The sequence below is a fragment of the Astyanax mexicanus genome, chromosome 1 (assembly GCF_023375975.1).
Source record: "Astyanax mexicanus isolate ESR-SI-001 chromosome 1, AstMex3_surface, whole genome shotgun sequence".
NCBI lineage: Eukaryota > Metazoa > Chordata > Actinopteri > Characiformes > Acestrorhamphidae > Astyanax > Astyanax mexicanus.
In genome coordinates, this window is record NC_064408.1 from 6893038 (window position 1) to 6905706 (window position 12669).

The following is a 12669-nucleotide window of genomic DNA, read 5'->3' on the forward strand; positions in this document are numbered from 1 at the left end:
CGGGAAGTTTTCCTTATATACAGTCGGCTTTCTGGGAAAGTGGTTAAATCATTCATTCCTTCAGAACCTTCAGTTTTTCCTCTAGACCTTCATTCTGCAAACCATTTAAACCACCCCCAAGGTTTCTTACAGCCAAGACACATCATGCTATACTGAAATATACATTCAATATACTAATGCAGAAGTTGTAGAAGTATCAACTGAAGCTTTTATTCTTTAAGTAGATAGATAGATATATACCAACAAACAATAGGGGTAGTACAATAAGAGAGCACAGTAAGAAATATAAGACTCCATACTATAAAATTCCAAACTGAGGTTTAAAAATATATACATAAATATATGAATACAAAAAATATACAAAGTGTGGAAGTCATCAGTCGTAGATATGAGGTAGTGCAGTAACATAGAATAAATTAAGTATAGGAGATAACAGGTATCAGCAGATACGACTAATATAAAACATAAACCTGTGCAAGTATTGTATTTAAGTTAGGTGCGTAGTGTAGAGTCCAGGGGTGCAAATAAACAGTATGTACAGTAAAATGTCAATAAAGTCCTAGGGTGTAGATGTACATGATACAAAGTACAGATAAAAAAAGGCTGTGATTAAGAGAGCCCATATGAGACGAGGGAGGAGTTGAAGAGTCTGATGGCTCTCGGAACAAAGGATCTTCTCAGTCTGCCCATAGAAAACTGCTCCTATAATCCAAAAGTAAAAGTGTTGAAAAAATACTGGTTTTAAATTTTAAAAGTGTAAAAGTAAAAGTAATGTAAAATAGGGGGAAATTAAAGCAATTAAGAACAAAAGCTTTGGCCACGCCCACAGAGTCCTATAGTGCACAACCCCAAATCACATGTCACATTAACTTATAGTAAATCTAAACAAACTAATTTTTTAACAAAATAAGCAAAAATCCTAAACAAAAAAGTAATTAGGTATTATTAAAAATAAATAAAGTGTTTTTTTATGCAATCTATGTAGAAACAAAACAGTTATTAGTAATAAAAAAGTGTAAAAATAAATCTAACTTACAAATAACAGTAATTAGTTTTAATAAAACAGTCAAATATACAGGATAGGAAAAAGTTAATCATCTAAATCACATTTCAAAAAGACTTATTGTAAATATTAACAAAATATTTTTTTAACAAAATAAGCCAAAATTCTAAACAAAAATGTCGTTAGTCATTATAAAAAATCTAAATTATAAAAAAAGTAAAATAAAAAAAAAGAACTCCAGAGTTCTCCTTTAATTTAATGAAATCCGCCAATATTGCAGAAATAAAAAATCTAAATCACACACCAAAAAGATCAGCAGATATCAACAAAATAATTTTCATTAAAATCAACATAAGTAAAAATCCCTAACAAATAAATGAATATTTCATAAAAATCTGCCTTTTGTTTAAGAAAATTCATATCACGTCACGTCAAACCTCTAGTTTCATAAATACATATGACGCCAACCCGGACCATTCAGGTATATTGTGTTTTGACTCGTTTACAGGAACGTTGCTAAAATCGAGATGTTTTAGTCACAGCTATTTTCTTTATAAGCTCTTCGTCCAGATCTTCTGGGAACTGTGTTAGTGTACCAGTGTAGAACTCTCCAGAGTGAGACCTTCAGAGCAGTCGTGTGGTCAGCTGGTGTTTACAAGACCAACAGGCTTCTACTCAATGAAAGAAAAGGAGAAAACATGGTAAAACAGTGAAAAAGTGAAAGTATACAGTATTTCCTAAATCATTTAATTGATTGACTCTGATAGAAGAAGAATGAAGGCCAAACTGACAGACAGACAGACAGAAAGACAGACAGACTTTTTTTTTTGCTTTGATCCTTTTGATGATTCATGTGATGTTGATCCCTCCATTCCTGTTTTCTCTCTGTGAATGCCAAACTTATAGACAGACAGTCAGACAGTCAGACAGACAGATAGATAGATAGATAGATATATACATACATACTTGATCCCAAAGGAAAAAAATAGCTTTGATCCCTTTGATGATCCCTTTGATGTTGATCCTTCTGTTAGTTTTTTCTGTGTGAAAGGCCAAACTAATAGATAGATAGATAGATAGATAGATAGATAGATAGATAGATAGATAGATAGATAGATAGATAGATAGATAGATAGATAGATAGATAGATAGAAAGATAGATACTTCATTGATCCCAAAGGAAACTTAGCTTTGACCCTTTGATGAGTCCTTTGATGTTAATCGCCCCATTCCTGTTTTCTCTCTGTGCATACCAAATAGATAGATAGATAGATAGATAGATAGATAGATAGATAGATAGATAGATAGATAGATAGATAGAAACTTTTTTGATCCTGAAGGAAATTTAACTTTGATCTCTTTGATGTTGATCCCTCTATTCCTGTTTTCTCTCTGTGTTCCTCAGGAGAGGTTCTGAGTCTGGTGGACGACCTGTTCTCGGGTTTGGGTTCCTCCTGTGTGGTGCCGGGAAGAAGAGTCGGAGAACATCCTCATTCGGTTATCTATTCGCTCATCTTCAAGTGCCTGGAGCCTGACAGCCTCTACAAGTAAGGCCTTTCTCCTGTACATTCATATTGAGTGAAAAAGTGAAAAAGTGTTTTTCCTTCTGTTTATTTTTTTTTTCTGTTTAAAAATCGTACAATTTCTTTGTGAATCTTTAAAAAAGTAGGTGCTTAAGTATTTTTTCGAACTATATGGCGCACCGGATTACAGGGCGCATTATGCACTAGTAAGGAACAGGGGTGTTGCCATGTTTTCCTTCTCATGGGGAAGTCAAACAAGCACTGGATGTTAATCTACACAGATTTATCTCCTAAAAACTGTTTATTTGGGTGTGTAAAGTGTTTCCATTTTTGTCTAATGCTGAGTTTTCAGCAAAGTTGCTCCAGCGCTAAGACTGGGTGCACCAGCATTAGCATTAACTGCTAAGTGCAGCACTAGCAGAACGTAATCGCTGCGTAAAGCGCTAAACTGAAGAACCTGAGTGTTCCGGTAAACCAGGGTGCTATCAGCTAGCAGTTCTTCCCACGTAGCTTGAACTTTCCATCAGCTCAAGTCACTTTCTGAAGGCTCAAGTCACTTTATATCAGCTCAAATCACTTTTTGACAGCGTGAATCACTTTCTGCCACCTCAAGTCACTTTCTGCCACCTCAAGTCACTTTCTGCCACCTCAAGTCACTTTCTGTTTGCTCAAGTCACTTTCTGTTTGCTTAAGTCACTTTCTGCCAGCTAAAGTCACTTCCTGTTTGCTCAAGACACTTTCTGTTTGCTCAAGTCACTTTCTGCCAGCTTAAGTCACTTTCTGCCAGCTTAAGTCACTTTCTGCCAGCTTAAGTCACTTTCTGTTTGCTCAAGTCACTTTCTGCCAGCTTAAGTCACTTTCTGTTTGCTCAGGTCACTTTCTGCCAGCTTAAGTCACTTTCTGTCAGTTCAAGTCAGTTTCTGTCAGCTCAAGTCACTTTCTATCCCCTCAAATCACTTTCTGCAAGCTCATGTCACTTTCTGCCACCTCAAGTCACTTTCTGCCAGCTCAAATCACTTTCTGACAGCTTAAGTCACTTTGTACCAGCTTCATCAAAATTCAACATCACTCTAAACCCCCTAAAATTTTATACATCCTTAACCCATCATGCTATAGTCATACAACTCAAACCAAGACCATTCAAGTCTATGGTGCACTAGCATGGTGCATTAGCATCACCAATGACTTATTTGTTGCTATATTTGTTATTGCACAATTAGCATCACTGTGCTAATGTGCTGTTAGCATTACTACCACATTGACCACCCGTCTCACTTTGCATTGCTACTGTAGTATAAGCATTGCTATTGCTATTGTAATAAAGCACATAATAAAGCATCACTACCCCAGTGTTAGTCACAAGCCATGCTAATCGTAGCCATACATATTTTAACATTAGTAAATAAATAATCTATATCTTAACTCTTAAATTGTAGATGCCTTTTTTTTTAATAAAACACATTCTAAACAGCCAATGGTGTTCCAGCAAAACCAAACCAGTATTGCCTGTTTTTATTTCTTACTGGCATGTTCATGTATAAGCTGGGTGTTCCAGTGTATTCCCGTACACACTCATACTATACATAGCTCCACAGCAGGACTGATGATTCAGAAAGCGGTAAAAAATACAAGTGCTAACGTTAGCCTTCAGTTTAACAAACTATTTGATTGGTCCCAAATGAAAAAAGAAAGCCAGAAATCCAGTGTGTTAAAATTTAACCCTCTCAAAAGCCCATTTTCCACTTTACAGCCTAGAACATTTTTTGCATAAGTCATATTGTGCTGTTTATATTTCTTTTTCCAGCTGAAGTTCTGCTAAATCAGGCCCAGGAAATTCCTGGACAGTGGCTCATCAGTGGCTAAAGGCAACATTCAGCAGAATGTTCAGTTCAGCATGTTCAGATATGTGTTTTTATGATGTAAATTTGCATAATTTCAGTATTACTTAGGTAAAATTGACCCTGTATTGTGTTTTTTGTCTTTTTATGCTTGCTAACTAAGCTACTATTAGCTTAACTAGAGGTTTAAACCAAGAAAACCAGGAAACAGATGCAAACATCATGGAATAAGGGTTGATTTATTGGCTTTCTGAGAGCCCGTCACTTTCTATCAGCTCACATTTTCTGACAACTCAAGTCACTTTTATGTCAGCTCAAGTAATTTTATGCATACTTAAGTCACTTTCTGACAACTCAATTCACTTTTTATTCAGCTCAAGTCACTTTCTGCAAGATCAAGTACATGTTTTGTCAGCTCAGGTCATTTTCTGCAAGTTTATGTCTCTTTCTGTCGGCTTAATTCACTTTCTGCAAACTCAAGTGACTTTCTGCAAGCTAAAGTCACTTCCTGTCAGCTCAGGTCACTTTCTGGCAGCTCAAGTACATGTGAGTTTCTACAAATTCAAGTCACTTCTTTTTTCAAATTCAAGTCACTTCCAGCTCAAGTCCTTTTCTGCAAACTCAAGTCACTTTATTGTCTGTTCAAGTAATTTTCGGCAAGTTTAGTCACTTTTTGCCAACTCAAGTCACTTTATGCAAGCTCAGGTCACTTTCTGTCAGCTCAAGTTACTTCATGTTAGTTTGTCACTTTTATGTCAGCTCAAGTTAATTTATGACAGCTAATCTAATTTTCTGACAGCTCAAGTAAATTTCTTTCTGCCAGCTTACATCACTTTCTGTCACCTCAAGCTACTTTCTGAAAGCGCAAGTCACTTTCTGTTAGCTTAAGTCCATTTTTGCCCGCTAAAGTTACAGTACATGTTTGGAGACTCTTTACATTTTTATTTTATTTTTATTTTATTTATCATCTTGGCTTAGCACATTTTCTCAGTCAGCTTTATGAGGTAGAGTCACCTGGAATTCAGGCTTTCAGTTAACAGCTGTGCTGAACTCGTCAAGAGTTAATTACTTGTATTTCTTGTCTCTTAATAAAGTGTTTGAGAGCATCAGTTAAAGTAAAGTAGTGAAGAGGTAGAGTTACAGGTATACAGTGAATAATAGTGAATATTTGAGTAATGTTCTAATCCAGATTATGAGAAGCAAGAACTACTCAAATAAACTTTTGAAACTTTTCAAGAACTTTGAAAGTGCACTCACAAAAAAGACCATCAGAAACACTTTAATGATGGAACTGGCACTCATCAGGACCACCCAAGGAAAATCTCCTTGATTTCTCGATTTTAGAGAAGAAAACAATGAATCAGGAGGTGTCCCAAAACATACGTTTTCTTTTTTTTTTCTACATACAGTGCAGCAAGCCATTTTAGTCCCTCCAAACAACAACAGGAAAGCTGGCAAGCCACACACAGTAAAGTCTGAGCAGCTGAAGAGTTTTACAGGTCATTAACCCTTTGAACTTTGGCTGTTTTGGTTTGGTGTTTTTTCTCCGTTTTTGTTTTCAGTTCCTCTTTCAGGTCTTATAACACAGTAATTATATCAGACAGACGCATGCCCTGATCTCTTTTACTCCATAAAACATACGGCTGCTCAAAAATATAATCATTTAAAATGTAAAAGGAAGCAGAATTGTTATATTTTCCTGGAACTGATCATGTTTTGCTAAAAATTTTACCAAACGCCTGTTATTTTTATTTTATTTTTTTTACTTATTTTTGAATGTATAGACTTTAAATATATTCACACCTAAAATATATTTTCAAAAATGGTTAGACTAGAGTGTTTATGAGTTGAAAGCATAAGAATATTGATGATTTGAGTTCATTACATGGATTATTAATTATTGCTTTGATAAAATACATGGAGAAACAGCATCAGGTGGAGTTATTTTTCTTGATAATCAATAATCACATCTCTAGGATACATGTAGATACTAAAAACCTGACACTCAGAGCAGCCTATGCCTTTCAGTATTTTGAGGATCAGGAAACACAAAGAAAACTACAATATATACAAAAATATAAAGTTTTTTTAGTCTAAATAAATAAAAATATTTAGTGCAGAATAACTACTTAGTAAAATAAAAACTATATAAAGTAGTGCGCACACCATACCTAGCTTTAGTTTGAGTAAATCAGGTAGTTTCACACTTTTTCTGTGGACACTTTTGAGTCTTTATTTACTGATATTATTTGGTTTGAAACATCATATAAATATGTTTGAAGCACTAAAGGTAAATAAAATTGGTTGGGGAAGGAGATTTTTCACTTTTTTAGGTGTTTTTCTCTCAATGGGTTTCTTGTAGATTTAGCTTTACTGCACTGGGATGTGATCACTATTTTTAGAAAGAGTAAGCTCCGCCCTTTCTAACCATATATGGATTATGTTTATGTGTGAAGGGATTCCTGAGTAATTAAGCTGAGAACACAAGGTGCGATTTTGGACGTGAACTCTGTCCGTAGGGCTCTAAGGGTTAAGCGATTGGTGTGTTTTGGATTTTTTGGATTTATTTATTTTTTTTTTACTGTGAGAATAAACTGGTCATCATGAGGACTGTATAGACTCAGCCGCAGAAGTATTAAGGCCTGGCGCGGGAGCCCGAATAAACAAGTCGGACCACGCCGACTCCGAAAGTGACAGGCCTGCGGCTGCCGGTTCCGATGCTAGACTGGAGTTTGCGTAACTGCCGGGTATTTACATGTGTCGTTGCACGACTGGCCGGGATTTATGGGTAATGGCCTCAGTGGCGTAATGAAGTGAGAAGAAAAAAAAAAAAAGAAATAACGAATAAAAAGAAGGAAAAAAAAGCAGAGAAGAAGTAGACCGAAAGAAGGGGAACGGTCTGTTATGTCTGCGTCTCTCCACCCTCGTCTCAAGCAAGTGTGACTCGGCAAAATATTTGCTCTGGTGGGGGTGGCGGCCACATCCTGTTTGGAGCGTTCTCACTCGTGGCGGCCATGTTATTTGTTTGGAGCAGCACTTTCTTCCTTTTCTCTCTCCCTCAGCGAAGGAACGAGCACTACAGCTGGCTTTTATTAACATGAACATATTGTGGTCTCGGCAGCGCTGGGTTTTGCAATGGGGGATAACACGGTCACGGTGAATTAGGCAGATCAGAGGGGGAATGGCTTTTGGTGGAGAAGGATGGAGACATTGACTGGCCTATTGTTTTGGTCGGCCATGTTTAAACGCTAGCATCTCTCTTTTGTGCTTTAATGAGACATACTGTACTCTTCGGAGAGCCTGCGAATTCCTTCCTGCTGACAAGACCAGACTAAAGACAGCGAGGGAAGCATCATGTCTCATGGACTCAATCATCTCTTCAATAGTCTCTTTAGTCTTTAGTCTTCATGAGTTTGATTCTAGAGGACCTATTTTAGCAATACAATACAGTATTTAGCGCACTGGTCAATTGGGGAATGTGCAGTCGTCATTCTCTTTAAGAGCCGGGTGAGCTCTGACTTTGGCGCGTTCGTATCTTAACAGTGTGGCGCTTTTTTGCGTGTCTCAGCAGAGACAGATACTGACCTGTGCAAGCTCATTTAAAGGAACAGCAATGTCATTTTATCCTTTATTCTGTTTATTGTTGAGGTAAAAGCTGGGTTTGCATCCATCACACTCCTGTATTGCTAAGATTAGTAGGAGCATTGTGCAGCTGACTGTTGACTGTTGTCAGGATTTGAATCAGTCAGTGGCACAGCTGTATTTTTTACTATCGCCAAAATAGAAGCACTCCAGAATGCTGTTAAAGTAGCGTCAGAGTTTAGGAATACAGTATATCTACACTGATGGGCGTGCTGGTCTGGAAGTGATGTGTGTTCAGGTAAAAAAAAAAAAAAAAAAGTCACAAACCCGAATTTTAACTTAAAAATAAACATAATCAAGTATAAAATAACATTACTGTTCCCTTAAGTGAGCTGCTGGTGTATCTTCACATGTCAGTTTTCTCTGCCGAGACACACAAAGCGCCACACTGTTAAGATACGAATGCGCCAAAGTCAGAGCTCACCTGCCTCTTAAAGGGAATGACAACTGATAGTTAGTATAGTTACGCCCAAAATAACCACACCCATGATTAATTAAGATAATTAGTTTGTGCCTTTTGCACTTTTCAAGTCACACAAGGCGTATTTTTTGTGCCCTCACGATACCAAAGACACACCGACACGCCCCTAAATCCAGCCCTGAGAAATTGTTAACAGCACTCAACAGCACTCAAGATAAGAGCACCTAAAAGCTTCTTCACAGAGTATTTTGTTTTGTTTAACACTTATTTTAGGTTACTACATGATTTCTTATGTGTTCCTTCATAGTCTGATAGATCACTTTAGTATTCATTGTCAATAAAGACAATGTAGAAAAACATGGGATAAGGAGGTGTGTCCTAATTTTTGTCTGGTTCTGAAATAATTCCTTATCTAATTAAATAAATAAAAGCTTACTTTTTAAGTTTGTATAGCTTCCAATTCCATGCAATTACTACAAAGCATTCCAGGCCTCAATATGGAACAAGCCTGGGAATTGAAGCGGTTAATAAAAGAGCAGAATCACCACAAAAGCCAAGATTCTTTTCAGGAAAAAAAAAAAAAAAAAAAGAAATAATATAATGTGTGTTTCCCCGCCTGGACCTTTTCCCATCGTTCAGATCCGGGTGATAAATCTTCAGCATCTCTTTTCCCATCGATTATCGCGGTCAGATCCTTCTGTTTTATCCCTCTTCATAAGAGAAAGTTGACAGGTAATAATTAATCACATGGACGGCTCTAAAATACCGTCGGGAACAAGACCACAGAATGTACTTTCGAACAGTTTGACCCTCTAGAATGTCACATCCAACCATCCCACTGTCCTCCCTGCTTATAATAAGGTTAAGAATGAAAGACCGCAGGGTGGGATGGGTGGTGGGGCAATGGGGGGAGTTGAGGAAAGACAAACAGATGGTTAAGAACACGCCGTGCTGGCTTTAAAGTGCATTAAAAACCTTCGGATCATGTGAGGCTTTGGGTTTTATTCCTACCTCGGTTCTCTTTAAGTGCTTCTCTTTTATTTTTATCATCTTTCCTTTATTTATTAGTGTCAGAAACACTATTTGTACTAAGCTTGAGGTTGAACAGAATTAAGGAAAGCATATTATGACTTCTTTAATGTGCGTTTGGACGTTAAACGAGGACACACTGTAAGATTACACCCAGTGCTTTGGTCTTTGCTAACAAGCAATATTTTTTATGTCATTTTTTAATGTCAAATTCATCCTATTATTTATATTAGCTTATTGCGCAACATTTAAGCTATGTTACAGATTAGCCTATTAGATTTCTTCAGCTTCTGAGCTAAATTATTGTCAAAATAATATAAATCTGTTAAATATACCATATAAAAAACAGAACCCTGAACACAACCAAAAAACAATGACCAAATAATGACAATTTGCAACAGTTTCTACATTATGAGAATCTTTAGACACCTGCAGGTCGCTGCACTGTTAAAATAGCAATCCACCAAAAAAGTCTGATTGTTTTACATTACATTACATTACATTTCATTTGGCAGACGCTTTTGTCCAAAGCGACTTACAATAATGAAGTACAAAAGTAATAGGAATTAAGATAACCCATTTTTAGATAGGGCTTAAAGGAGGTCGAAGGGAAATAAAGGGATAGAGAAGTGAAGGAGGGGAAGAAGGAAATGAGGTTAGAAGTAGTTAGTGTGTTAGAGGTGTTAGGAGAGTAAGTGCTCTTTGAAGAGCTCTGTCTTCAGGAGTTTATTAAAGATAGTGAGAGACTCTCCTGATCTGGTAGTAGAAGGTAGTTAGTTAGAGGTGTTAGGAGAGTAAGTGCTCTTTGAAGAGCTCTGTCTTCAGGAGTTTATTAAAGATAGTGAGAGATTCTCCTGATCTGGTAGTAGAAGGTAGTTAGTTAGAGGTGTTAGGAGAGTAAGTGCTCTTTGAAGAGCTCTGTCTTCAGGAGTTTATTAAAGATAGTGAGAGATTCTCCTGATCTGGTAGTAGAAGGTAGTTAGTTAGAGGTGTTAGGAGAGTAAGTGCTCTTTGAAGAGCTCTGTCTTCAGGAGTTTATTAAAGATAGTGAGAGATTCTCCTGATCTGGTAGTAGAAGGTAGTTAGTTAGAGGTGTTAGGAGAGTAAGTGCTCTTTGAAGAGCTCTGTCTTCAGGAGTTTCTTAAAGATAGCGAGAGATTCTCCTGATCTGGTAGTGGAAGGTAGTTTGTTCCACCATTGGGGAACTCTGTATGAGAACAGTCTGGATTGCTTTGTGTGAGTTTTTGGTAAAGCGAGGCGACGTTCATTGGAGGAGCGCAGCGGCCGGGAGGTAGCGTAAGCCTTCAGGAGTGAGTGCAGGTAGGAAGGAGCCTGTTCTGTCATCACCTTGTAGGCGATTGTAAGAGCTTTGAATTTGATGCGAGCATCAACTGGTAGCCAATGGAGCTCAATGAGCAGTGGGGTGACATGTGCCCGTTTTGGTTGGTTGAAGACCAGACGTGCTGCTGCGTTCTGGATCATCTGGAGTGGTTTTACTACGCAGGCCGGGAGGCCAGTTAGCAGGGCATTGCAGTAGTCGAGGCGTGAGATGACGACCGCTTTTACCAGGAGTTGGGTGGCCTGTTGCGTCAGAAACTGTCTAATTTTCCTGATGTTATAAAGCGCGAAGCGGCAGGATCGAGTTTTATTTGACTTTATGTCAGAAAAACACACCCATGGAAATTAATAGTAGATGCCTTTTGAACGTTATTTTATTTTATTTTTTTTAACCACACAATTTAATTAAAAGAATTATGCTTAAAAATAAATTTTATTATTATTATTTAAAGTATTATTATTTTATAAAGTATATTATGTAGCTTGCCATCAGCTGCTGGAGCCCCGAGAGAGCACAATTGGAGAGCTGAGCTGATGTATCAGCGATGTGATGCTATTTAGTAATGTTTAAAAGGAGGCGGAGTCTACAGACTTCACATTTATCGGAGGAGGCGTGTGCTAGTCTTTACCTTCCTGGCGTGTTGGTGCATCACTAGTGCTAGGGGGAGTCCTAATGAGTGGGTTGGGTAATTGGCCATCAAAATTGGAGATAAAATAGGAAAATAAAAATAAAATAAATAAATAAAAAATAAGGGCTATAAGAATTCTAAGGCAAAACAACAGGGTGGTAATTAAACAGGGTTTTAAAGCACTTTTTAGTCACACAGTTGATATTTCTACATCAGTAAAGAGGCTAGTAGTATTGTTTCTATTTTTATTTTAACGTTTAATATAATTATAAATGGAAATTCCAATCCAAACCCAATTTTGTTCAATTTAAAAGTTTAGTAAGCCTTTTTTAAGCATTTTTCTGCTTTGTTTCTAAATGTAACACAACCAGAAAGGTCATATTAGAGGAAGTCCAGCGCATTTACTGGTGAAACCTTGATGTAAAAGGCTGAGGACCGTGTAGAGATGCACTGTACCAGTCTGTAGCAGTGTTATCAGCGGCCGCTCACCACCCCCGGGCACCGAGTCCCTCGATAAAGCCCTCATTTACGTAAAGACTTACGCTGCGGTGAACTCTTCGCCTGGGCAACAGCGGGTCCCTTAATCAGGAGGAGATAACATTGCCAGAGGCTCCTGTTGATTGTTTCCCATCCAAAACCTGTACACTACATTTCTGTCCTTGCCCAGGCATTGCTTGTACTTTCCCTCTTGGTTTATCAGCGAAAAAAACCCATAAAAAGGTAAAATATGACATTTCCGATGATTTTCCCATTCCTACAAATTTTAGCAATGTACCGGAAGATACTGCATGACCTCATGTTCAAAACGTTGAACTTTTGAGCTGAAAGTGGCTTAAAATAGACAGAAATAGAAGCATCACTGAGGAAAAAATAGCTGAACGCACTGGCATTGCAAAACACCATAATCCAGGGCTGACCTGTGCCGTTGCCTAATCGTAGCTATTTTTCCTCATTTTTATCACAGGAAAACACACACACACACAAATATGCAACATTTTTTATCAGTGGAATTATGTGCAAGCATTTGACGCAGGTATTTTTTGATGCCCTCATTACATGCTTATCATACCTGGAGAATTCCTTTTTAATAAATTAATAAATAGTTTCTTAACGTTTTATTACGTAATGCACTTATATCATCACTTTTATTTCCTGTATAGGCATTTGAAAGAACGTTAGTTAAAACATTGGACTCAAATATTTGTAGAAAAATTCTTATTCCACTAATAAATCTGCCATGGTGGCC

The 12669-nt window shown here is 37.4% G+C and overlaps 1 protein-coding gene across 1 annotated transcript in view; it reads left to right on the forward strand.

Annotated features, from left to right (window-relative positions):
- LOC103040661 (astrotactin-2) overlaps nucleotides 1–12669 on the forward strand; it is a 1082674-nt gene that overhangs the window by 1015417 nt on the left and 54588 nt on the right. The window contains exon 20 of the mRNA XM_049465818.1: nucleotides 2409–2550. Within this exon, the coding sequence (XP_049321775.1) occupies nucleotides 2409–2550 (142 nt within the window). The remainder of the gene's footprint in view (nucleotides 1–2408; nucleotides 2551–12669) is intronic.